Genomic DNA, 26297 nt, shown 5'->3' with positions numbered 1-26297 from the left:
AAGCCAGATCTGTTTGATTCCAGGGTCCACGTTTTTAATCTCTCTCGACTATATAGCCCAATTTGAGCTTCCTTTTGGCTTAATGGGGTCGCCTTCTTACCATCCAAGGTCTTACCATTAGATTTAACTCTGAACTAAAGGATGGCCAGAAAACGAGTTAGTCCGTGTTGTTAGTAGTTGTTGTAGTTAGTTAGTTGTTAGCCCCAGTGTATTACAGGACGTTTATACAATAATATTCTGAGCCGGATATCCTCCAGAGATGGTTAAGATAAAATTCAGGAGAGAAAAGCAGCTTCTCAGCAGGATCTCAATGAACACCCTCCAAAGACGAAGGAAGGCAAAATGAGCTTCTTGTTCCTTGACTCTTTAAGTCAAGCCATTCATTTCAAGTCATGGTATAAGGTAGCATTGATTCTGCCCCAGATGATTTAGATTCTTTTCAGGATTTCTGTAGAATAAGCAGTTCTTCTACACCTCCCTCACTCCTGTGCATGGCAGCCTCCCCAGAGACTACAAGCCACTAGGTAATAAATAACCATGTTGTTTCTGTCCTGGCGAAGGAGCCTGAGTTTTGAGAGGGGTAAGCACTGCTGTGGGCCAAAAGGCTACTCACCCGGCGGGCAGAGCATCAAGGGCCTGGGCAGCTGCCGGGAGCTGCTGGGTGCCTGAGGTGCTAGGCTCCTCTCCTTCCGCTGGGGTGGCCGAAGCAGGGAGAGACACTGAGGTGGGGTTCGGGGTCACACTCGACACCGCAGCAGGCGACGATGTCACCCCAACAACAGAGGGTTCTTCAGGATCAGTGGCTGCAGTGGGTTCGTCGTTCACTGAAAACAGAGAAATCGTACTGGAGAGATCAACTCAGACTAGTATTCACAATAACTAGATTTTTCCCTTAAAGTGGTAACACAGCAACTATGATGTTACCACGCATGTATCTGGCAACAGCAAAAAGTTTTATAAAACATAACTTTGGAAATGATAGCAAGTCAGTAATGGCCTGCCCCTGTTCTCCACCCCCGCACCCCACCACCAACAAGTGGGAGATGGATCTGAAATAAATATATATAATGTTACCTCTTTTGTATACCTGTATTACATTTTTCTAAAGTATTCTGATTACACATATTACAATAAAAGAGGAGCAAGAAGGCGGGTAATAGGGAGGTGTGTTGGTGCTAAATGAAGCAAGGCCAAGGCCACATCTGCAGGGTCACATTTCTTTGACCTTGCCATTTGTCTGCCAGGCACAAATAGCACCTTCCTTCAAAAAGCTCTCTATACTCTAAGAAGCAAAGAACTTCCAACCATGTGCTTGTTCTTTTAAAGTCTCATGCTCAAAGCATGGAACAAAGATTAATACTATAGATGAAAAAGATGAGGGACTTGTCTGCCAAATAACGATAGACAAAGACGAAGAAGTCAAATAAGCCTGTTCTGAGTCTCCTTATTTCTCTACTTCTTTATCTCTTTTATGATCATTCATGTTCACAAGGACCCCAAGACAATGCAATAGCTTCTTATTCAAAAAGGGATCCAATGAGGTTTTCGAAGAATTCTTTGAAAATGGCTAAGCCATATGCCGAGAATTTTCTACATATGTGATTGCATATGTGCACATTTATACTAGAATTCTGTAGGAAAACCCCTTAGATGTGATTTAGCCTCATCTTCCTAATTCAGAAATTCTTTTTGCAGTTTCAAATGTAACAAATGCACTATCTAGACTCTTCTTAAACGCTTCTGACAAGGAATTCGCTACTATCCCATCACTGAGCAGATGTCCTGACAGCAAGTTTTTTCTTACGTGAAGCAGAATTTTACTGGCTGGTTCTATGGGGTGGGGCTTAGAGTGGGGCCCCACCCACCCCACCCCCCACCCAATACAGTGTAAGTATGTGGCTACCCTGTTTCTCATTCACCTTCTCTTCTCTGGTAAGAAGGCCTGTTCTTTCTTTAATGTTACTAGGCCCTTCCCTTCTTATCACCAGGCTGCTCTCTTTTGGTATTTTCTCCTACTGCCTCTCCTCAATAATGACAGCAGGAACTGAACATAATATAACAGACACCACCAGACCAGCAGAGTCAGATTTCCAATCTAAGTGGTAGTAGTTAACATGTACACAACACCAGTGTATGCCAGGCAAAGTGCAAAGCATTTTGCATTACCTCATGTAAGCCTCACACACAACCCCACACATTAGGTACAATGAATATCCCATTTTACAGTTGTGGAAACTAAGGCTCAAAGAGGTCAAATAAACTGCTGAGGTGGATAGGCACCTAATTCTCACCCCTACTGCCTGTGTCCAGAGCCTGAACTCCTCACTAACGATGCTCTCCTTCTCCCTCTGTGAATATCCTTTAAAGCAACCCAAGACGGTAACAACTGAAGCCAAGACGGGATCCTCCTGGCTTACCTGAGACCGGGGGCCAGCTGGAACCAAAATTTCTTCACACGATGTGATGCCACCCGCTCTTCAGAAATGAAAAAGAGCCTAGGGACTACCTGTAATCCATTCATTTGCTTTCTCACCAGTGTATGAAACACGGTCTGGCACATCAACTAAATTAGTTGTTTAATAAGTGATGCCATCTTACGCAACTGGTATTTCCCCCACACAGATGTGAGACTTCGTACTTCTATTCCTATTCTAGCTCAGCTGAGTTGGTGAGACACAACAGATGGCAACTCTCTTCAGGCAAATCTATAAATTTTACTCTATTCCAATACAAAAATCATCATGACATTTTTGAGAACCAAATAAGTTCATTCTAAAAGTTATAAGAAAAACTAGGGGTGCCTGGATGGCTCAAGATGTTAAGCCTCTGACTAGTAACTTCAGCTCAGGTCATGATCTCCGGGTGGGGGTATGGAGCCCTGTGTCGGGCTGTGTGCTAAGCGAAGAATCTGCTTGTCCTTCTCCCTCCCCTTCTGCCCCTCTCCCTGCTCACACTCGTTCTCGCTCTCTCTCCTTAAAATACATAAAATGTTTGGGAAAAATAATTTAAAAAAACAAAATGAAATACAGAAGAACAGCCATGAAAATTCTGAAGAGTGCTGTGTGAATGTGTGTGGGAGGGAGAAGAGTTCTCTAAAGTAGTAACACATCATAAAGCTGTAACAATTAAAAGAATGTGGGGTTAACAGAAGAATAAGCAGATGTTGATGAAATAAACAGGAAGTTCAGAAACATTATTAAACACACACAGGAATTCAGTATATGACAAAGGGGGCATTTTAAATGACCGTAGCAAAGAGATCATTCAGTGGACAGCACTGTGACAACTGGGTAGTACACTGAGGAAAAGATGAGTTATAGCCCTCCCTTATCCAGGACATGAAAATAAATTCCAGATGAATCAAAAATTTTGACATAAGAAATGAAGCTAAAAAGAAACTAAAGAAAACACAGGAGAATATTTTTATCTCAAAGTGGAAAAAAACTTTCTGAAGTATAACCCAAAATCTAGAAGACATAAAAATGAATGAATTCAACTATATTAAAGGGTGTTTTTTTTTTTTTTTAATGGCAAAAAAAAAATCACAAACAAAAATCAAAGAAAAACAAGCTGGGAAAAATTATTGCCAACTCATACTACGGATTAATGGCTAATTCCTTTGATATGAAAAGTATCTCTACAAATCAGTAAGAAAAAGACCAAAAATATGCACAGGCACTTCAGAGTAAAAGAAATACAAATTACCCCTAAACATATTAAAAGATGCTCAATCTCAACTATGAGAGATGCAATCTAAGGGGCACCTGGATGGCTTAGGCAGTTAAGTGGATATCCGACTCCTGATTTCAGCTTGGGTCATGATCTCAGGGCTGTGAGATGGAGCCCCGCATCAGTCTCTGCCTGGGTGTGGAGGCTGCTTAAGATTCTCTCTCTCTGCCCCATCCCCCCTTTAAAAAAATTAATCTGGTAAATTAAAAAAAAAAAAACACTGGTAAGAGTATAAGAAAAACTGGCATTCTCACATACTGTTGGCAGGAGCAGAAATTATTAGAACCTCTGTGGAGAACAGCTGGCAATATGGAAAATTTAAATGCAGTAAGAGGGGGTGCCTGGGTAGCTCAGTTGGTTTAGTGTCTGCCTTCGGCTCAAGTCATGATCCCAGGGTGCTGGGAACAAGTCCCATTTGGGGCTCCCTGCTCAGCGGGGAGCCCCGTCTCCCTTTGCCTGCTGCTCCCCCTGCTTGTGCTCTCCCTCTCTCTCTGTGACAAATAAATAAAATCTTTAAAAAAATAATAAAACTTGGGGCGCCTGGGTGGCTCAGTGGGTTAAGCCTCTGCCTTTGGCTCAGGTCATGATCCCAGGGTTCTGGGATCAAGCCCCACGTTGGGCTCTCTGCTCAGCGGGAAGCCAGCTTCTCTTCCTCTCTCTCTGCCTACATGTGATTTCTATCTGTCGAATAAATAAATAAAATCAAAAAAAAAAAAGAAAGAAAGAAAGAGAGAAAGAGTGATCTTACCAACCCTGAGCTCACCCACCACACAGGACATCCATTTAAAATAATAATAATAATAATAATAATAATAAAACTTAAAAAATAAAATAGATGCAGTAAGAGGGAGGTGGGGGGAATGTGGGGTGGGGGTGTAGAACAGAGGTGGTGGGCCTAGAGATGAAATTAAAATAGCCATGAACCAGTAATATTTAGAGCTGGGTTTACTGTAATTTTCTTTTTGCTGTTATATATTCAATGTTGGTGACACACAGGGAGTTGCATACTTCCATTAGGAGGCACATCACAGCTGGCTGTCACCCTTCTGCAATGTCAGCACCCACTGATGATTATTGCCTAGATCCATAAGTTGGTTGGGGATTGCAAAACAGCCATATTCTAATCCTACCATGCCTATAGGAGAAACTTTCCCTTGTCAATTATTTGGCTACCTTGAGGTTCAGCTTGCAAAGAAAAGGCAGGAGAAATGCTTGGGTCTTTCTTTTTATTTACCAATTTTCAGAATAATGAATTGATTTCCTTCCATCCTCCAAAAATAAAAAATGAAATTTCGTTTTGTGTAAAAATCATCATAAGCTCTTGGATTTAAACTTATTTAAAATATTTCAATCCATAGCGATTATTATTATTTTTGATACTAAAATTGTCCCCATATCTGGTTGGGGTTAGTAAAATGGCAAAGGGAGTAAAGTGGCAAATTTCTTCAAGTTTGCTTCAAAAATCTATGCAAAAATTTCTAAGATAATTATTAAGTGGGAAAGGGCAGAACAGCATATATATTTTGCTAGCGTGTGTGTGTGTATATGTGTGCCTTCAAATAGATGTGCATATGCCTGTATAGTCAAAGAGTATCTTTCAAAGAATCATAAGAAACACAACAGTGACTGCCTCTGGGGAGGAAACTGGGGGCGAGAGGACGAGAACGGGAAGAGACTTTCTTTACACTGAGTTCTTATACTTTTCAAATTCTCAAGATGGGGGCGCCTGGGTGGCTTAGTCCATTAAGTGTCAGGTTGCGATCCCAGGATTCTGGGGTCAAGCCCCACATCATGCTCCCCACTCTTTGGGAAGCCTGCTTCTCCCTCTCTCTCTGCCTGCTGCTCTACCTGCTTGTATTCTTTCTCTGTCAAATAAATAAATAAAATCTTTTAAAAATAAAAATAAAATTCTCATAATGTACATGTATTACCTATTGAAAATAATTATAACGAAATTATTGACATGAAAAGAACAAAAGCAGAGCCCCATTTTCCACAGCATGCCAATGGTAAAGACCCTCTAATCAACGCTATTTGGATCAGGTCACACTTGTAGATATAAATCTAGTTCGAAGGGTTCCCACCAGGACTGCATCCGTTCATAGACCTTGATTCACCACAGGTGCTCATCTGTTTTGGAGCTCTGTGCTACACTTTGATTTGGAAATAGAGTGTGCGAGCCGGATATCCTTGCACTGACAAACTTTCTGTGTCCGTGCTTGTATTCTTCTATGCTCAAAAAGTTTATGTGTGTGTCTTAGAACATGAGAGCTTGAAAGAAACTCAGCAGTAAATGCAGCCCATCACGGCTTCTGACTCTGCAGATGATTAAGTTACTGGTTACACCAGTAAGCCAAGGACAGAGCACCATAATCAGGCCGTGATGGGGCTTCAAGTAGAGAAAAAAACTGGACTGACAAAGACAAGGAGTTACAATTTAGTCATGATTTAGAGAACTGCTGTATTTTACATGTTTTCTATTAATCCTAATCGTGTGATATAGACAACGTAGCTCCCTGCAAAGACTGCACCCTTCTTGAAAACAAGAGCAAATTTGTTTCCTTTGTTTTTCACTACTTCCACTCTCTGTCTCCTGTGTTCTTGTCTACACCTCTTTCTCACTTGAGCCCCACTCCCTGGAGCCCTCTACACTACATAAGCCAGACTGATCCTCTCCATGAATCCCACAATACCTGTGCTCTTGACTACTCAACACACAGCCCCTGTGACATCTGCTGTGTTGATACTTAGCTGACAGTGTCTTGAGCTTCTTTTTCTAAACAGACTGGAGGGCAGAAACTTATTTTATAATTTTTTTAAAGATTTTATTCACTGGGGCACCTGGATGGCTCAGTAGGTTAAGCCGCTGCCTTCGGCTCAGGTCATGATCTCAGGGTCTTGGGATCATCCAGCTCTTTGCTCAGCGGGAAGCCCGCTTCTCTCTCTCTCTCTCTCTCTCTCTCTCTCTCTCTGACTGCCTCTCTGCCTACCTGTGATCTTTCTCTGTCAAAGAAATGAATAAAATCTTTAAAAAAAAAAAAAAGATTCATTTATTTGACAGAGAGAGAGAGCACAAGCAGGGGGAGCAGGAGAGACAGGCTGCCCACCGAGCAGGGAACCCAATGCAGGGCTCGATCCCAGGACCCTGGATCAGGATCTGAGCCAAAGGTAGATGCCCAACTGGCCGAGCCACCCACATGCCCCCTTATTTTATAACTCTTTACACCATCTATGCTCCTTAGCAAAATGTCATTCGACAGATATTTGTTCAAGAAATACTTGTTTAGGGGCACCTGGGTGGCTCAGTGAGCTAAAGCCTCTGCCGTCAGCTCAGGTCATGATTCCATGGTCCTGGGATCGAGCCCCACATCGGGGTCTCTGCTCAGCAGGGAGTCTGCTTCCCCCTCTCTCTCTCTGCCTGCCTCTCTGCCTACTTGTGATCTCTGTCTGTCAAATAAATAAATAAAATCTTCCCCCAAAAAAGAAATACTTGTTTAATAAACCTAATAATCTAGTGAAAGAAGTCTGAAATAAAACCATCTGACATTTGTGTAACACTATCAATCACAAAGCAGTTTCTTTTCATTTTTATTTTGGAATAACTTTATAGACTTACAGAAAAGTTGAAAAGATACCACGAAGAGCAATAGTATGGGAAGGTTAGCACATATGTTGAAGCTGAAAAATGAACACCAGTACATTACTATCAACCCAACTTCAGACTTTATTTGGATGCACCAGCTTTACCACTCATGCCCTTTTTCTGTTCCAAGATCCAATTCAGGAACCTACAATCCCTTTAGCAAACTTATTTTCATCAACTCATTTACCTGCCTAATAGCTCTGCAAGGAAGATAACTATTCCCATTCTTTTTTTTTTTTTTTAAGATTTTATTTATTTATTTGACAGAGAGAGATCACAAGTAAGCAGAGAGACAGGCAGAGAGAGAGAGAAGCAGGCTCCCTGCTGAGCAGAGAGCCTGATGCGGGGCTCGATCCCAGGGCTCTGGGATCATGACCTGAGCCGAAGGCAGAGGCTTTAGCCCACTGAGCCACCCAGGCACCCCTACTATTCTCATTCTATTTAAGACAAAACTGAAGCTCAGAGGTTCCATCCAGACAGGAGCCATGCAGTTGGCAAATAGCAAAACCAGTACTCAAATCCAGAACACCACAAAGTAAAAGCAATGGTTTTACTTGGAGGAAGAGGGGAGAGGAATGGAGGGGAGAAGAAACGAAGATGGCTTTGAAGGCTTTCCCCTATGGGAAGAAAAGTTGGGTACCAAGATGACGCAGTAAATGGGGTAAGTAGGTAAAATGGTAGTTGAACGGCCTCTGGTTTCTGCAACAAGGAATATTTCACAAGCTTCCCTCTGTGAGGCTGGTTAAACAACCTAAATTTATGAATCAGTTATTCAGTCAGGACTGAGACATACCCTAGTCGCAGTTAGCCAAGAAAAGATCAGGATTTGTAAATTCTTGTTCTTAATCCTGGACACACTGCCAGCTCACTGTATGTTCCAAGACCTTCAGGTGTGTGTAGCATAGTGCTGGCTCTTGGTATATACACAGGCCTTTTTAACCCCCACATTCAGGCATGGCAAAGGCTATTGCCAACAGTGGAAACTTTTTAAACTGAAGATCAGCTCATAACATATGATTCACAGCAAAGCAGTCACTATCGCTCATCCATGAAACACAAGCAATGCATTCCAAGGCAACTAGCTGCTCGGTTCTTCATGAGAGCAACCAAAACCAGAAAAATCTTTCATTATTAGCATGACATACGGTGAGGCGCTTATATAAAGAAAAACAACCAAATTAGATGGGGGAGGGGGAGAAGAAAAATTAGCTGGAAAGCAAGAAGAGAGACTTGAAAACCTTACAAAGCCATACCATGGGAAAGTTCAGTCCTTCCTTGACCAAAATACAGATTTGCCCAACTTCTAAGTATATCCCATCACACTTCTAAGAACTCAAAGACTGAAATTTGTTTTGAAAATGTGTAATACCAAAAAATATCAGGAATAACCCTTCAAAACATTAGAAAACACACTATCACACGTCAAGAATCAGAATCACATGGGAACAGCCCCAAACTGGAAATAAATGGAATGAGTTCAGAAATAAATTCTCACTACATATTAAGAACATGATAAGTGATAAGCACTAAGTAAAACCACCAGTGAGGAAAAAAAATTGTTTCTGGAATAATAGGACCCCAATATAAAGAAAAATTAATTCGGACCCAGACTTCATTATATTTAATATGTATTCAGACATATCAGTATACAACATTCCATTAGGATAAGTTATTTTGTAACCATGAAAAAAAAAAGTCAAACAGATCAAGTATTTATCCTAGCCACAGACAAGAGAGAATTTTTTCTACTACTGAAGCAAAAAGTAAAACTATAAACATTTTTTTTAAATGCTCAGGCATAATTATTTTTAAATTTTCATTCCCCTTTACTACAAAAGCCACAGAAAATGAGATAAAATGTAAAACAATAATATAGGAAGGAAACTTAAAATCACAAATTTAACAGATAAAACTTAGACCTAAGTACTTAGTATATATTGATAGCTATTACATTAAAAAAAAAAAAAAACACACACCAGAAAACAAGTGTTGGCAAGGGATATGAAAAAACTGGAACACTCATTCACTGCTAGAGGAAATGTAAAATGGTGCAGCTGCAATGGAAAATAGTTTGGGGGCTCCTCAAAAAGTTACACAAAATTACCAGACATTTACCCCCACCAACTCTACTCCTAGGTTTATAGCCAAAAGAACTGAAAGATGTACACCCATATTCACAACAGCATTATTTGATATTATTCAAAACAGCCAAAAGGTAAGCACCATCCACTGGGTCCACCAATAGATGAAGCGATAAATAAAATGTGGTACACACATGCAATGGAACATTATTCAGTCTTAAAAAGGAATGAAACATGCTACAATGTGGATAAATCTTGAAAACATGCAAAGTGAAATAGGCCAGAGACAAAGTACAAACTATTCCACTTATAAGAGGTACCAGAATAAGCAAAATCATAGATTAAATTATTAGCCACTGGTTATCTTTTAAGTCCCCCCCCCCCGCCCCAGTAATCTCTATGCACAGCATGGAGCTCGAACTCATGACCCCAAGATCAAGAGTCTCTTGTCCTACTGACCAAGCCAGCCAGGAGCCAAGAATAAGCAAACAAGACAAATAAGAGAGGAGACTAGAGGTTACCAAGGGTAGGCGCTGGAGGGCAGATAGAGAGGAGAAAGTTATTGTTCAAGGGATACAGAGTTTCAGTTTGAGAAGATGAGAAAGATCTGGATGTGCACAGTGGTGGTGACAATTGCATAACACTGACAATGTACTTAATACTACTACATTACACACTTCAAATGGTTTAATGGCTATGTATATTTTGCCACAATTTAAAAAAAAAAAAAAAAAACTTGTACCAAAATATATAAATCTCTCAATCTCCAAACAAACAAAAATCAAATGCTATGAAAAAAAATCACACAAGAGGAAAGAAACAGTCGAGCAAGCAACTAATAACTGGAAACGTGCAATTAGGCTCAACAATGAAGTGGCACTTAACAGCTGTTAGCAAAATGATAAGCCAGTATTTACACAGTTTCAGGAAAAAATAAACTTCATATACAACCTAACAGAAATTTTATACTACCGTGATTGCTTCAATCCCTTTGGAAGGCAAGCTGGTAATAACACATTCGATCTCATTTTTAAAAATTTATGTCCTTTGACACAAACTACGCAAGAAGAAACAAAGATGTGTGCAAAGACATTTGCAATCAGATTTTGTTTTATAATAGGGAAATGCGTATGAATTGAATGGTTAAATGAATTCTGACATATTAACTGTGAAACAGTAGGAGGTCACTAAAAAAGCAAACAAGACAACATAGACGTAGAACTGTGTGTAAAAAAACAATGGGATCTGGGGGTGTCTGGGTGGTTCAGTGGGTTAAAGCCTCTGCCTTCGGCTCAGGTCATGATCCCAGAGCCCTGGGATCCCTGCTCAGCAGGGAGCCTGCTTCTCTCTCTCTCTCTCTGACTGCCTCTCTGTCTACTTGTGATCTCTGTCAAATAAATAAATAAAATCTTTAAAAAAAAAAATGGGATTTTAAAAACCCTCATATCTATGCTACATAATTAAAATTGTATGAAAAACTAACTTTGACAGTCTCAGGCACTCTACATGTTTTATATAATTTATTCCTTCTAACAACTTTATGAGATATATACTCTTGTCCTCATTTTATCAATGAGGAAACTGGGCCTTACACACATACTGTACATGGTGTGTGCAGGGGGAGGGGCGCCTCCGGAATCTGACCGCGACCAGTGTGACTCCAGGCTTTATGTGCATGGAAATCACATTTAAGAGAGGAATAAGAGATGTAATTTTCTTGGATAAAGTTTTCAATAAAAAGTTAGAAAGTAAATCATGGCACACAGGTCTCAATGAAGTGCTATACTATTCATCTACTCGGCTGCACCACTTCTAAAACTTCGTAATGTTACATTTATACAGACAGGCTGCCATTCACTTTCATTTTACAAAAAAGGATACTTTACAGTTGTGACAACATGAAAAAACCACCTGGAACTCAGCTCTGTTTTTGCCCTAAATGTCTTTTTCATGCATAACTGCAGAGCATAGCCAAGAAGGCTTGCTAAATAAATCTTGTATGTCTGTGGAAATATTTCCTGGAGGCACAGCTACTACCACCATTTTGGAACTGGTCTTCACAGTTCTAAGAGCAACATATTGAAAGATGAAGATGTCCTCATTCACAGCCTCAAACTCCTTTCTCGTCTCGTGCTGCCGGAAAGGAGGGTTTCTGTCTGCTCCCCAAAGGAAAGGTAAGATCTTTCCGTACCCCTTGGATAGACATTAAAAAGCCTACAAAACCCAGGCTGGCTGGAAGCAAAGGTGAACCGTCACCGCAGCAGAAAGTAGAGAGACGAGATAGAGGCCAAGGCCTTAGTATTTTAACAGGCAGAAATCCCCAAAATGCAACGACTGTCCTTCACAGATGGGTTCTGGGAACAGTCTGGGCACTCAGATACAACACTATAAAACATTCCCAGTGCAGTTTGGGGTTAGAGACATTTGGCTTTCTGAAGACATGGCTGGCACCTGCCTTGTCTGCTGAAACATAGCGTTCCTGGAGATAAGGACAATACGCAACGGTACCTAAAAATAAACGTAGGGGAAACACAGATCTGCTGCAGTACCCAATAGAAGTGACTCAAAGACCATCGCCATATAAAGTCAATTTACCAATAGTTTTTGTAAGAAAAGCAGAGGTGGTTGAAGGAAACCAGTTTCAAGTAATGTAGGCCCCTAAAAAACAAAGGCCCATGGTAGCCTGGCCACAGCCTCCAGAAACAAGTGGTTCCAGAAACCCAGTTCCCCTCCCCCATTTGTAAATGCTGGCCCTTCTCTACAAGTGACTTATTTCTTTCCTTTTTTTTTTTTTTTTTAAAGATTTTTATTTATTTATTTGAGAAAAGTGAGCTAGAGAGCATGAACGTGGGCAGGGAGAGGGAAAAGCACACTCGTCTGCTGATCAGGGAGCCTGACATGGGACTTGATCCCAGGACTGTGGGATCATGACCTGAGCCAAAGGCAAATGTTTAACCTACTAAGCCATCCAGGCACCCCGTGACTTATTTTCCAAAGAGAAGCACGTTTATTGGTGCTCATGGAGCTATATACGGTTTTCTATATCACATTCCATGGCTGCCACCTCACCATCCCCTTCCCCCAGACTGGAAGCCAGGGCCCCCCATGGTCACTACGACTGGATGTCCCAGCACATGAATATGGCGGTCAGCACAGGAGCACCAGGTGCGCTGAGATGGTAGCTACTTGTACTCCTCATCCCCAGCTCATCCTCATCCTCAAGGCTCAGGAGGAACAAACTAACTTAATTCCTTCAGGTAGGTCCCCAACTCCAGGGAGAATGTCCACTCACCACACATGCACAGAGGCCAGAAGGACAGGCCCCTCCACCCTGAACTATCGGAGGGGCTCTGCAGCCCTCATACGGTGCTGCCCGCCAGCTGAAAGCCACTAGAAAGCATTCCTAGTTGAACTCTCTGACTCAGTAAGTCGGCGCAAAAGGGGCAGCAACAAGACCTATCTATTAGCCTGTCAAGAAGGTATGCTGCTCCAATCTCCCCTCCTTCACGCCACACCTCAGCTATCACAGCATCTACAAAACTCATTCCATGTCACGTACTGATTTAAACATCTGAGCCTGGGTGGCTCAGTTGGTTCACCATCTGCCTTCGGCTCAGGTCATGATCTCAGGGTCCTGGGATCAAGCCCCACCCACATGGGGTGAGTGAGCCTGCTTCTCCCTGTCCTGCTCCCCCTGCTTGTGCTATCTCTCTGTCAAATAAATAAAAAACCAGAACAACAACAACAAAAAGAGATCTACTCTTAAAAAAATAATTAAAAATACATTTTTTTAAAAATCTGCATCTCCCTCATCTACAGTTTACTGAAATAAACATCCAAGTCCTCTCCCAAACGCTTCAAATTAAGACAAATTACCAAATGACTGGCAGTCACTAAAGATTTGACATATCTTCAAGACATTGAGAAAAACAAACTTTTTTGCTTTTTAATTTGACACTGTCCTGAGGAGACAGAAAGAAAGCATGACAAAAAAATTGATTTGTTTTGAAACAGGTCCTTCCCTTCCCACTTACAGAGAAGTAGAATCAAGGGCACAAAAGTTCTCTGTGGATATGGAAGGGCTACCCATTCTCCAATGGTATGAATACTCTCACTGGAACAACCATGGAATGTGCCCCCCACACTCACCCCCCGACATCCCCACCCCCTATGGCGCTTTGCTGCTAGTCAGCATCCCAATGGGTCCAACAGTGCTGCCATCTGCTCAAACCCAGCTCTGAGAAACAATACTTAGTCTTTTTCTCCCTGGTCTGATCATTCCCTTAAATTAAGGAAATAAAAAATGTGTCATATTTAAATAAGGTACCCCCTTTCCCCCAATACTGATCAGAAATGAATTTAAAAATTAAAACTTTTGATTTTTGTGCAAAGGAATATTTTAGAAGACTGCAGTCATATGGAGAATATTCTCGGATGAAAAGAATATGCCACAGACAAAAGAAGATGGGAAGGCTGATGGATTTTAGTATTGGAGTCTTCCCTAGCCCACCCTACATTCTGACGCAGTGAGCAAGGTTAGAAGCCACTGCTTTAGTCCAGGCCGGTATTTTGTGCTGTCACTCACCTGTGCCATTGGCCAAGCCATTGTGGGTTGGGTTCTTGACGGGCTGGCGGTGCCGGTTGCTAGTACCAGGGCTTTGCTCACCAGTTGCTGGGGCTGTTCTGGCTGAGCCACCTGAATGTCTGTGTGTCCTGGAAATTCAAAGTATAAAGCAGACAGATATAAGTCACTGTGAAAAAGAAAGAAGTATGTCCCATCTAAGTCATCGTATCCCCTCTCTCACTATTTATTGGAAATAAGACTTTTAAAAGCCCCGGTAGTCTTTGACTCAACAGAAGCTGGCTCCAAACAGAGAGACACAGGTAAGCTTCCCTCTTGGTCATAGCCCAGAAAGCAACTTTGGGTAAACTTTTCCACTTGAAGTAAACAAATCCAAAGTGAATTGCCCCCACATCTGAAGTAACTGGCAAAATATCCTATGACCATCACATTATTTTTATTGGGCTCAAATGTAATAAATAAACACCAATCACTGGACAGGCTACAGATGACATAATTCTCCCATTAGGTAAAAAGTGCCCAAAACTTATCTAAATATATTTTCTCTATAGCTAGAAACATACAGTCCTAGGGAAAAAGAAGTCAAGGGGCACTAGACAACTCCAGCCCACGCATATGTTGACAGGTTTTATCTAGGAAAGATGGCTCAATGGTCCGTTCCAAATAAATGAGGAACATAGCATAAAGGGATCTACATCACCGAAGACGGCGGAATCCAGGAGCAGAGCGTCTGACAACTTCAGAGAACACGAGGCAATGGGCAGTCCGTATTCTCCCAGTCCTGTTGTCCCGACTTTGTTCACTCAGTGACAATGTCTAAGCTCCCCACCCTTCAGTCCAGGGGTTTTGTCAAAGGAGATTATTCTACTGACTACTCATTATCTATTAGTTTTCAAGTGAGAGTATTTAAAAGTGAGAGTATTTCAATATTGTCTAGTAAAGAAAAGACCACCCCTGTCTAGGTAAAGAAACAGAAGTCCAGAACACACACCTGCTTGGAGAGAAGTCTCACACCATGTACACGGGCCGTGAGAATACGATCAGCAACAAAAGGAACAGCAGTAGCTACAGGAGTGTGTACTATGCACTGGGCTGGAACATGACGTAACAGGTATCCCTGGTGCGCTGTGCACTTTATTTTATCTCATCTAACATGGAAACCCTAGAAGGAGTTAACGATTGTTACGCCTATTTTACAGGTAAGAGAGAAGATAAAGTAAGCAATGGAGCAAGACTCAAGTCCAGGCAGCCTAAGATCAAGAGCTCCTGTTCTTTGGTGGAGACTGGGTGTGGGCAGCCTGGACTTGAACTGAATCCCTCCTAGGCTATTCTTTCACTGCTCACTGCGCCGATGGTGAGATGTAGAGCCCAAAGGAAAAGGTCCCCTGCTGGGCTGGAAGGCTCCATATCCACAGAACACCTCTGCCAGTGAGACTCTCGTCCAGTATATTGGGACAAGTCCGCAACACAACAAACTTGGAGGTTTTTAGGGGCATGAGAAGTGCCCCCACCAACCACCTTCTCCAGCACAAGAAATGGACTTTTTCGAACATGAAGGGCATAAGTCAAAATATTACTAGTGATTATCTTTGACTGTTGTGACTATGAATTCCCTTGGTTTTTCCTTTTGTGCTTTTCTAGAGTTTTCTAGTTTTCTTCATTGAAATTATACACTTTTGCAGCACCTGGGTATCTCAGGGGGTTAGAGTCTCTGCCTTCGGCCCAGGTCATGATCTCAGGGTCCTGGAATCGAGCCCCACATTGGGCTCTCTGCTCAACAGGGAGCCTGCTTCTCTTCCTCTCTCTCTGCCTGCCTTGCTGCCTACTTGTGATCTCTGTCTGGCAAATAAATAAATAAAATCTTTAAAAAAAGAAAAAAAAGAAAGAAAGAAATTATACACTTTTAAGTAAGGAAAAACCACAACTTTTTGAGGAAAAAGTTTTTTCTTGGATCAAAATGGATGGAAGGAAGGAAGGAAGGAAGGAAAGAAGACACCTAGCAAACCGTGCAGTTTTTCACTGCTAAAGACTGCATGGCCGTTAAAAATGGATAAAGAAGGTGCAACTGAGCTATGGAAATAAAGATTTAATTTAGACTCTCTTTTTCCATCTTACTTTTCCCTGAGCTAATTTCATAAATTAAAAGCTGTCAACCACACCTCAGTCAAAAAAAATATTTCAAAGTCCCCACTTCATGGGAAGAAATGTTAGTATTGAGCATCTTCCCACAACTCCTCATCGAAAGTAGAAGGAGTACAGATTCGTTCCAAAGGGAAAGAATCTTCGGCCACTGGTGAATGTATGTGAATGTGCTGAGTGCAGAGAGCTTGACAGAGATAAAATTGGTTAATAAAAGGTTTATTCCAGCCAAGAATACCCTTAAAAGGACAAAAAAAAAAAAAAAAGCCTTTTTGATTTGGTACGCACAGCCCACAGTAGAGGGCTGTACCACTCAAGAAGCAGTAGGCTGTGTGGGCAGCACAGGAAAGGCGACATCAGTCCCGTCACACGCACAGGCTCTGAGGGGCCCGTGATCACTTCCAGTCTGCAGCTGCTTGTCCCTCTGCAGAGCAGCTGGACATGACAACAGGGTGGGCCCCATTAAGTCTCCTGGCTCCTCCCTCCCTTCCCCGAAAGGGCCTGTGGTCAGAGTTGAGAGCGAATACTCTCAGAAATGCTTCACCACTAATGATAGCAGCTCGCCCTGAATGATGGGCTGCAGCAGGGCTGGGATTAGCCTGTAACCAGGGGCAGCTGGGACCACTTGGCAGGAATTGCTGCCTCCCTGGCCGCAGCCCACTGCCACCTCCGCCCTCCCCCCAACACACACACACACACACACACACACACACACACACACACACACACACACACACACACCCATTCCCCAGATTCTTCCCTTGCTCTCAGTCTGCAGTTTCCACTTTTTTTTTTCACCTTGAATTACCTTTAACATAAGACTCTCTGAAGGAAGAAAGGCCTCAGCAGTTGAGGAAAATCTCTTCAGCAGTTTCCTCTCTTGGAGAACTCGCTCAGCCCTTACAAGATGGGATTGTGTCGTGATTAAAAGCTGGCTCAAATGCTGAAACCACACACCATAAGCCAAAATAGTATCAGGACAAAAGTGAGACGATGGGGTGGAGATGAGCTGGGCTCCACCACAGGCGGCCTGGCTCCGGCTCTGCCAGTGACTTCAACTTTGGCCTGATCCCGCCACCATTTTGAGGGTGGAGAAGTCAGCAGGGGCGGGAGGCAGCAGAGGGCAGGGGAGAGGGTGGTATGCAACCCCGGAGACAGAAGATAGAACAGCAAAACTCCACAACTGGTTTCAAGTTACCTAGTTACAGAGATTCAGTTCTCGCTCTTTTTTTTTTTTTTTTTAAGATTTTATTTACTTATTTGAGAGAGAGATAATGAGAGAGAGCTAGCATGAAGAGTGGGGGAAGGTCAAAGGGAGAAGCAGACCCCTTGCTGAGCAGAGATCCTGATGTGGGCCTCGATCCTGGCTCTCCAGGATCATGACCGAGCCTAAGGCAGTTGCTCAACCAACTGAGCCATCCAGGCACCCAGATTCAGCTTTCTCAACAGCATGCCCTACTCAGAATGCTGGTATATCCTTGCCTAAGTTCCTCTCTCAGGACCTGAGGCCTCCCTAAAAAATCCAGTCAAGGCCAGGGCCCTAGAATTCTCTCTCCACGTTCCCAGAAGCAGATCTGCTGCATGTGAAGTCCCCCAGATGGGGCTCTGGGCTGTCCCTTGGCATTCAAGCTTTGCCATTCACAGAGCTGGCCTCAGTCCTCAGCTGTACCGAGAGCCACAGCCCTGGTTGCTTTGGGACATCTTGCATGAAAGTGGCTTCATGAAAGCCACTGAATAGCATTCAATTATTTTCTGAGCACTAAGCCCTGGTCTAGGGCTAACAACAAAACAGAAAGGGTCCCTGGTGCGCCAGGTTGGTGAACACATGGAGATGTGGGTAGAGCGGTGTGCCTGGAGAGGGCGTGGAAGCTCCCCACCTTTCCTCATACCTCGCCCTATGTGTGTCTTCCATCTGGTTGTTGATTCATATTCTTTATCATATCCTTTGGCAAACTGGCACACTCTTAAAGACAAAACAGAAAAAAGTCCCTGATCTCAAAAAGTTTACATCTTAGTGGAAATGTACCGATCTGTAATTTTGCATCACACTCTATAATACTGACATGTGAGAGCCACTGGGCCAGTGAGTGAGACTGGCTGACAATTTGGCAGTGTCACTCCAGTACAACTTTGTTGACCATCATCACATATACAATAATTTTTTAAAGATTTTATTTATTTATTTGACACAGAGGGAGAACGAGCACAAGCAAAGGGAGCAGCAGGCAGAGGGAGAAGCAGTCCCCCCACTGAGCAGGGAGCCCGATGTGGGACTCGATCCCAGGACTCTGGGTTCTTAACCTGAGCTGAAGGCAAGCACTTAACTGGCTGAGCCACCCAGGAGCCTCACATAAGCAGTAATTTATGTGGTATAGTTGAACAAAACTTTGTTTCTTTGGTTTAAAAAGAGGCCTGCCCTAGCACTGGAAGTATAAGTGAAAAGAAGAGGAACAATCCAAAAAAGTAATAGCTCACAAGTCAGAACACAAAACCTTTTGCAAAATTAACAGTGGAATTCAAAATTTGGTGGTGGCTTAGAATTTGAGATTAGTCTATCATATCCTTCATGAGGAAATTGATTTTTTTTTTAAAGATTTTATTTATTTACTTGACAGACAGAGATCACAAGTAGGTAGAGAGGCAGGCAGAGAGAGAGAGAGAGAGAGAGAGAGAGAGGAGGAAGCAGGCCCCCTGCTAAGCAGAGGGCCTGATGCAGGGCTTGATCCCAGAACCCTGGGATAATGACCTGAGCCAAAGGCAGAGGCTTTAACTCACTGAGCCACCCAGGTGCCCCGGGAAACTGATTTTTAAACATAGTTGGTAGCTTCATCAAAATTCAAAATTCCTGCTCTTCCAAAGACATTGTCAAGAAAACAAAAAGGTAATCCAGAGACTGGGAAAAAATATTTGAAACTATTTATATGATAAAGGACTTAAATCCAGAATATATAAGGAACTCTCAAAACTCAATAACAAACCAATATAAAAAATAATCAAAAGATTTTAACAAACATTTCACCAGAGACAATCTAGAAAAGGCAAATAAACACAGAAAGTTGTTCAACATCCTTAGTCATTAGGGAAATATGAATTAAAATCACAATGAGATACCATCACATGCCTATTAGATGGACACAATAAAAACAGACAAACAAAAGAACTGACAGTAGCAAGTGCTGAGGAACATGGACACAAAGCAACTGAAAGTCAAACACTGCTGGAAGGAATGGGATGTGGTACAGCCACTTTAGATTACAGTTTGGAGTTAAAAGAAAAGAAAAACCATTGGCAGTTTCTTATAAAGTTAAATATGCACTTAGCATACAAACCAGCAATCCCACTCCTAGGTATTTACCCAAAAATGGGGGGAAAATATGTTTCCATAAACTTTAGCCATATTTTATAGTGACTTTATTCATAATTTCCAAAACGGTTAACAACCCAAAGTCCTTCAGACTGTGGTACATCCATATAAGGGACTAGTACGTAGCAAATAAAAGCAAACAAACTACTAATACATGTAACAACATAGATTCACATCAAACACACTACAGGAACCAGAAGACAGGCTCAAAAGGCTACAGTGCTTCATTCCATTTTTATAGTATTTAGGACAAAGCAAGGCAAACTGTATGGAAAGAAAACAGATTGCTGTTGGCCAGTGGTGGGAGGTAGAAGGAGAGGATGACTGCAAAGAGCCACGAGGGAATTTTTCAGGAAGATAAAGCTATCTATATCTTGAATACAGTAGTGGCTACCGGACTTATGCTTCTGTCAAAACCCACAGAACTATACACAGCAAAGGATGAATTTTACTGTTTATAAAGTACACCTCAGTAAACCTAACTTAATAATTTTTAAACATCAATTTATATATTTCAGCCACTGCAAAAACAGTTCATCACACGAGAAAAAATAAAAGTCAGCAAAAGTTTTAAAAGACAGGTAACTTACTGTGTGAGGAAATGCTAAAAAAAAAAAAAAAAAAACAAAAAAACAAAAAATACAAAATCCAAAAGAAAACCCCACACACAAAAAAACCAAGAATCTCAGGAAGAATGTACTTTAGGTGATATTCAAGACTCTCCAAACACTCTGTATTACTAAATGTGAGGATTCTTCAAAGCTCAGGAATACATTTCTCTGAAATACTTAGAATTCCTGGTTGCCTGGACACAGGTTGCTGAGCAAAATTTTCTACGTTGGTAAAAGAGGACTGGGGTACAAAAGGGAGGTTCTGTGACCTCAGATTCAGGCCCATTAGTATTTGACCTCAGCTCATACAAAGTTTCAGAGTGTAACAACTAACAGTGAGTTTTCCTCCATTTACAAAGTCCAATCGATAATAATGCAAAAGTTAAAAATCACCTAATAACCTTCAAACTCTTCTCACATTCCAATCCAGCAAACTGATATTTGCCGGGATGGCCCCTCCTCCATGGCCTCTTAACTGGGCATTGTCTTTTAATAGCAGCATGGAAACAAAACTGAGTGAGGCTGGGCCAGTTTCCAGTAAGACAGAACCAGCACAAAAAACAGGCACTTAAAATAGAAGCAATGAAAAAAAAAAGGAATTGGCGATGGGAAAAGAAATGGTTTCCACCATTCAGAGATGCATTGTCAATCAAACCTGCTCCCCACCTCCAAGCTCCTCAATCCTTCCTCTCCATTCAAATGTGGATTCAGGGGAAACTAAATAAAGAGATAAATAAACAAACAAACAAATAAATAAAAATAAGGAAGGGATGAAAAGGAGAGGTGAAAAGGAAAGGCGCAATTAAGAGTTAAACTGGGACCATTCTCATCAAACCAAGGGTAATTTACAGCTCCATTCCACACCCTACCTCTAGGCTGCCAGCCTCTGAAATGACAGGAAAGGTAAAAATAAAACTGCTGCCAAGTCCATTCAACGTTTTGGAAAGACAAATGATTTACTTGTGCCCAACCTGGAGTACAGAGCAATCATCTCAACAGTGGCAGCTTTAAGAGACTAAAAGATTCATCTTACACAAGAACATACGATTCCTCTAACCTAATTCCATGTTGTAGGTCGAGAATAACAGAAAAGAATACCCCAACACCCTCCCCAAGCTGAACGGGAGCTGAAGTTCAGGGGAAGTATTCACTCCTCATTCTACCCAGCTCGCTGCAGCAGTCAATGACTGATCAATGTCCCTTGCCCTCAGATGCCGCGAGGACATATGCAGCTCAAGCGGCAAGCGTTGTGGGCCACCGGCTCTCATGCAGGAGGAACCTGCATGAGCAGACCCTGAGATCCCCACGAGGCGGAGCCCCACCTCGTTTCGTACAGGTAAGCCAGAAGGGCGTCTCCACCTTGTCCTACTCAAGTCATCTCTTTTGAGTGTCCCTTGTGCTACAACCTCAGACCAAAAAGGTCGACATAGGGACCTGAGATACTGGGGTCAAACAGTGCATTCTGCTGTTATTCCTAAGCGTTCTGACCCAGCAAATCACAAAGGCAGAAATCCAGTGGAAGTGAGGTAAGCTCCAAAAAGAGTATGGTCCTTGGACATTCCTCAGAACATCCCTCTAAACTGCTCCTGAGGATCTTTGTACATCTACTCACCTGGCAGACACTTCTCTGGGCACCGAAACCAAATCTTGGTCTAAATGGGCCTCATCTCCGAGGCTACAATAAGTTCCTTGATACTCTCTCACAAAGCATTCTAATTTTCCTTTTATGGCAAACAGAAGTATTAAAATACTTCTATTTGTAATTATGTATTTGTTTGTGTGTTTATTTGTTCAATGTCTATCTCCAAGAACATCCATGAGGGCAGGCACCGTATCTCTTTTGTGTACCTTTGCATAACCAGCACCCAGCATGAGCCTGGTCCCACAAGAAGGCATGTAAAAATATTTGCTGAATGAATAAAAGAAGCAGGCTGCCAAGTTCAAAAGTACTCTTGGGCCTGTAACCTCTAGTGCTGCCTATGTTCTTTGTAGCCCAGTCACTCATCACGTCCTCATCTCCCACCATCCCTCCAGAGAATGGAATCCAGCCAGGGGATGGAATCCAGGGCCTACGAGGTAACTAAGAAGTATAAGAACTACTGCCTTCCGGAAAGACCAGCTCTAAGCATCATGTAAAAACATTCTCTAATATCATGTCTAGAAATAAAAATCATTTCACTAGACTCATTTCATGCCCAAAAGCATATACTAAAATTGTGAGACAATCTCTAAATCCAACAAGTTTTATTTGGCATGGGTTTTTATTTGTTCTAGCTATAATTTTTAAGCATATTCTAACAAGTAAAGAGTAGGCGAGTGACTAAACATGAGAATTTAGAGAGACACCTTCTATGGTAGGCAGAATTTCTAGAATGACCCCTCCTCCCAGATACTCCACCCTAATGCCTAAAACCAGTGAATGTGACAAAATATCGCACCCTTCATTATGTTATAGTATGTGGCACCGGTAAATTTAAGAAAGGGCTCATACAAGCAGGCCTGATCTTATTATATAATATCAAAACAGTATGCTTTCTCTAGCAGATGTCAGAAGTGGAGAGCAGAAAAGAAAATCACAGAGATTGACTGAAAGCTCAAGGGAGTGGGGGGAGGTACCTATATGAGAAGGAATGCAGGTGGCTTTCCAGACCTAAGCAAGGCCCCAGTTAACAGCCAGGAAGGAAATAAGGACCTTAGTCCTACACCCGAAAGTAACAGAAGTCTACCAACCACCGGAATGAGCTTAAAGCAAAGTCCTCCTTAGGCTTTCCAGATTAGAAGGCAGTAGCCCAGCCAGCCACACTGTGCTGCTATAGAATTATGAGCTAAAAAATGTTATCGCTTTAAGGCCTAAGTTTGTGGTGATTTATTACACAGCAATAGAAAACTGATACAACTTTTCAATACAAATAAATGTCAATTTCCACAGAAGACTATACTAACTTTCAAATATGAGGCTAGATAACAGCCTTGGCCAAATTCTTACAAATCACCCTATTTCACTCCGATTCCAGAACGCCTTATGCAGGTGTGGTACAGCTCTATGTGATCAGGGCTCATCTCACAGAAACAGCATTTCTGTAATATGATGTCCTTTTATGAGACAAGCATCAAAGATTCAACATTCACTTGGGAATTTCAACTATATATAAGTGAGGCATTACTGTTCTTAACGGGTTACATTCTCCTATGGTACAGTTCAGCTACAGGGACTTTACACATTCTTTTCCCAAAAAGACATATTTATGTATCAACTTGTGTCTGATTCCAATGTCAACCTAAAAAGTTGCAAAGATTTGAAAAGAATAGTCCACGCAAACGGTTCAGTACGGAAATACTAGTCATGAAGAAAAAAACAGATGAAACAGGAGAGAGCAGGCACAGGGAACCCACCATGCTCTTGGCGATTAGGCTATGCCCTGGAAAGCACAAGGCAGTCCTGATAAAAAGTCTCCCCTACACCCTGGGCCCCTGAAATCATCACTTCTCAGGAGAAGTGGCGCCAAGGAATGTAAACTAGTAGCAAGACCCACCCCGAAGTTTTGGCAAATACGGAACGAGAACACAAGACTCTTTCAACTCAACAAATATTTATTGAGCTGCTGCTACGTGCAGCAAGGCACTATTCTAGGCTCTGCTAAGGAGAGAAAGATGAATAATGCACAGATGTCTTTAACACAATATTTGGCTGAGAGTTTGGCGCCACTCCCCCTGCACCTTCTCCCCCTCCAAAAAGAAGTGGATGGAAGAAGTCACTCCTCGGTAGTCTGTAATTCATTCTTTTCTAAGCTGAAAGCAAAACTGAATGATGTGATTTAAAAAATCTTTCTTAAGCCTTTTTTAAAGGTAAAATTTTTAAAAAATAAAAGAACACAACAACAAACAAACCTGGTCTTGGGCTCTCCTTCTCCTTTGCGAAATAATTATTTGCACTACATTCTACCCTGGGTTTTCACTACTTTCATTTTTGAAAAATTCTTGTCATTTTGTCATTAAAACCTTGTACCTTTAAAGGCTATTTGTCTACACAAAGTAGACCGAACCTGTTAGGCATGCTAAATAGTAAAGGCAAACAAAATATTCAGACAGGGAGTAAGCGAGTAAGTTCCTGTTCTCTTCACACCGCTGATGCAGAATTTCACACTCCATTATCAAATAATCAGCGAGCCAAAGCTGACTTCAATTCATCAAGACCAAGAAAAGGCACAGCAAACACAGGCTTAAAGTGCAAAGTCAGCCCAGAGATAGGAAACAAAAAAGACAGCACAGAAAAGGCAAGAGGATGGTGAAACAACTCCAAGGATATCCAGAAACAAAGAAACATAAATGGCCTGTGAAGTTTCAAGATAGACACTATCATACCGGTATTTTAAAAATACAGTTCAATGGCGTCACAAGCAATACCACCTAAAATACAAACACCAAAAAGGTTGAAACTAAATGGGTGGGGGGGAAATATGCCAAGCAAAACAAAACAAAAAGAAGCTGGGACAGCTATGCTAATGTCAAACCAAATAGATTTTTAAAAATTTTTACAAATCAGGTATAATTTACATAGAGTTAAATTCATGCTTTTTAGGGGTACAGTCTAAGGAGCTGTAACAAATGTATACAATTGTGCTACCACCACCACAATGAAGACACAGAGCATTTCTATCCCCCCCAAACATTTCTGGTGCCCTTTTGCAGTTAATCCCACCACCCACCCCCGTCAATTCCTAGGAACTGCTGATTGGATATCTATCCCTATAATTTTGCCTCTTCCAGAATGTTATATATAAATGGATTCATACACAATATAGCCTTTTGTGTCTAGGCTCCTGCACTTAGCATAATATTTTTGAGTGTCATCTATGTTGTTATAGGTTGTTTCTTTTCATCCTTCAGACCAAATAAATTTCCAGAGAAAAAGTACTAAAAAAGGAGGATACTGAGATAAAGATAAAAAAATTCAATTTGCACATAACTCATATTTCAAATTCAGAGTGTGGACCCAATAAAATAATCTCGAGAAATGCATAAAGCGGAAGTTCTCAGAGACAAGCTGGCCCCACCTACTGCCGCCCTCATCTCCTACCTTCCCACTACGCCCTCCACACCGACCACCAGATTGGCCTCCCTACCCTCGCTCCACCTCCAAAGGCCTTGGCAGAAGCCATTCCTCTGCCCAAATATTCATCCTCCCAGATATGCTCATGGTCAGCCCTCATTGTCTAATCTTTGTGGAAAGGTCATCTTCTTAATAATGCCTCTCTGAGGGCGCCTGAGTGGCTCAGTGGGTTAAGCCTCTGCCTTCGGCTCAGGTCATGATCCCAGGGTCCTGGGATCGAGTCCCACATCAGGCTCTCTGCTCAGCGGGGAGCCTGCTTCCTCCTCTCTCTCTCTGCCTGCCTCTCTGCCTACTTGTGATCTCTCTCTGTCAAATAAATAAATAAACTCTTTAAAAAAAAAAAAATAATGCCTCTCTGACTGCCTGTTTATTCCTGAATCTTGTTGTTAAATAATACAGATATAGATATAGATATATAGATATAAAAATATATTGCATTGGTCAGATTTATTTTTTAAATAATAAAGATCAGGGGCACCTGAGAGGCTCAGTGGGTTAAGCCTCTGCCTTCCGCTCAAGTCATGATCTCAGAGTCCTGGGATCAAGCCCCGCATCGGGCTCTCTACTCAGCAGGGAGCCTGCTTCCCCCTCTCTCTCTACCTGGCTCTCTGCCAACTTGTGATCTCTCTCTCTCTGTCAAATAAATAAATAAAATATTTTTTAAAAATTAAAAAAATCAGGGGCACCTGGGTGGCTCAGTGAGTTAAGCCTCTGTCTTTGGCTCGGGTCATGATCCCAGCGTCCTGGTATAGAGCCCCGCATCAGGCTCTCTGCTCAGCAGGGAGCCTGCTTCCTCCTCTCTCTCTTTGCCTGCCTCTCTGCCTACCTGTGATCTCTCTGTCTCTGTCAAATAAATAAAAATAAAATCTTTAAAAAAAAAAATTTTAAATCAGGGGCGCCTGGGTGGCTCAGTGGGTTAAAGCCTCTGCCTTTGGCTCAGGTCATGATCCCAGCTGCTGGGATTGAGCCCCAAATCGGACTCTGCTCGGCAGGGAGCCTGCTTCCTTCTCTCTCTCTGCCTGCCTCGCTGCCTATTTG

General features: G+C 42.1%; 1 protein-coding gene across 2 annotated transcripts in view; it reads right to left on the bottom strand.

Annotated features, from left to right (window-relative positions):
• WWP2 (WW domain containing E3 ubiquitin protein ligase 2) overlaps positions 1–26297 on the bottom strand; it is a 143322-nt gene that overhangs the window by 42491 nt on the left and 74534 nt on the right. For both annotated transcript variants that reach the window (XM_045076244.1, XM_045076245.1), the window contains 2 exons: positions 14039–14166; positions 614–824 (listed from right to left, as the gene is read on the bottom strand). In XM_045076244.1, coding sequence (XP_044932179.1) covers positions 614–824; positions 14039–14166 — 339 coding nt within the window. The remainder of the gene's footprint in view (positions 1–613; positions 825–14038; positions 14167–26297) is intronic.

Source organism: Mustela putorius, unplaced genomic scaffold, assembly GCF_011764305.1.
Source record: "Mustela putorius furo isolate JIRA1106 unplaced genomic scaffold, ASM1176430v1.1 tig00000174_pilon_pilon_pilon, whole genome shotgun sequence".
In the NCBI taxonomy this organism is placed as follows: domain Eukaryota; kingdom Metazoa; phylum Chordata; class Mammalia; order Carnivora; family Mustelidae; genus Mustela; species Mustela putorius.
This window is presented reverse-complemented; position numbering and strand designations above follow the sequence as displayed.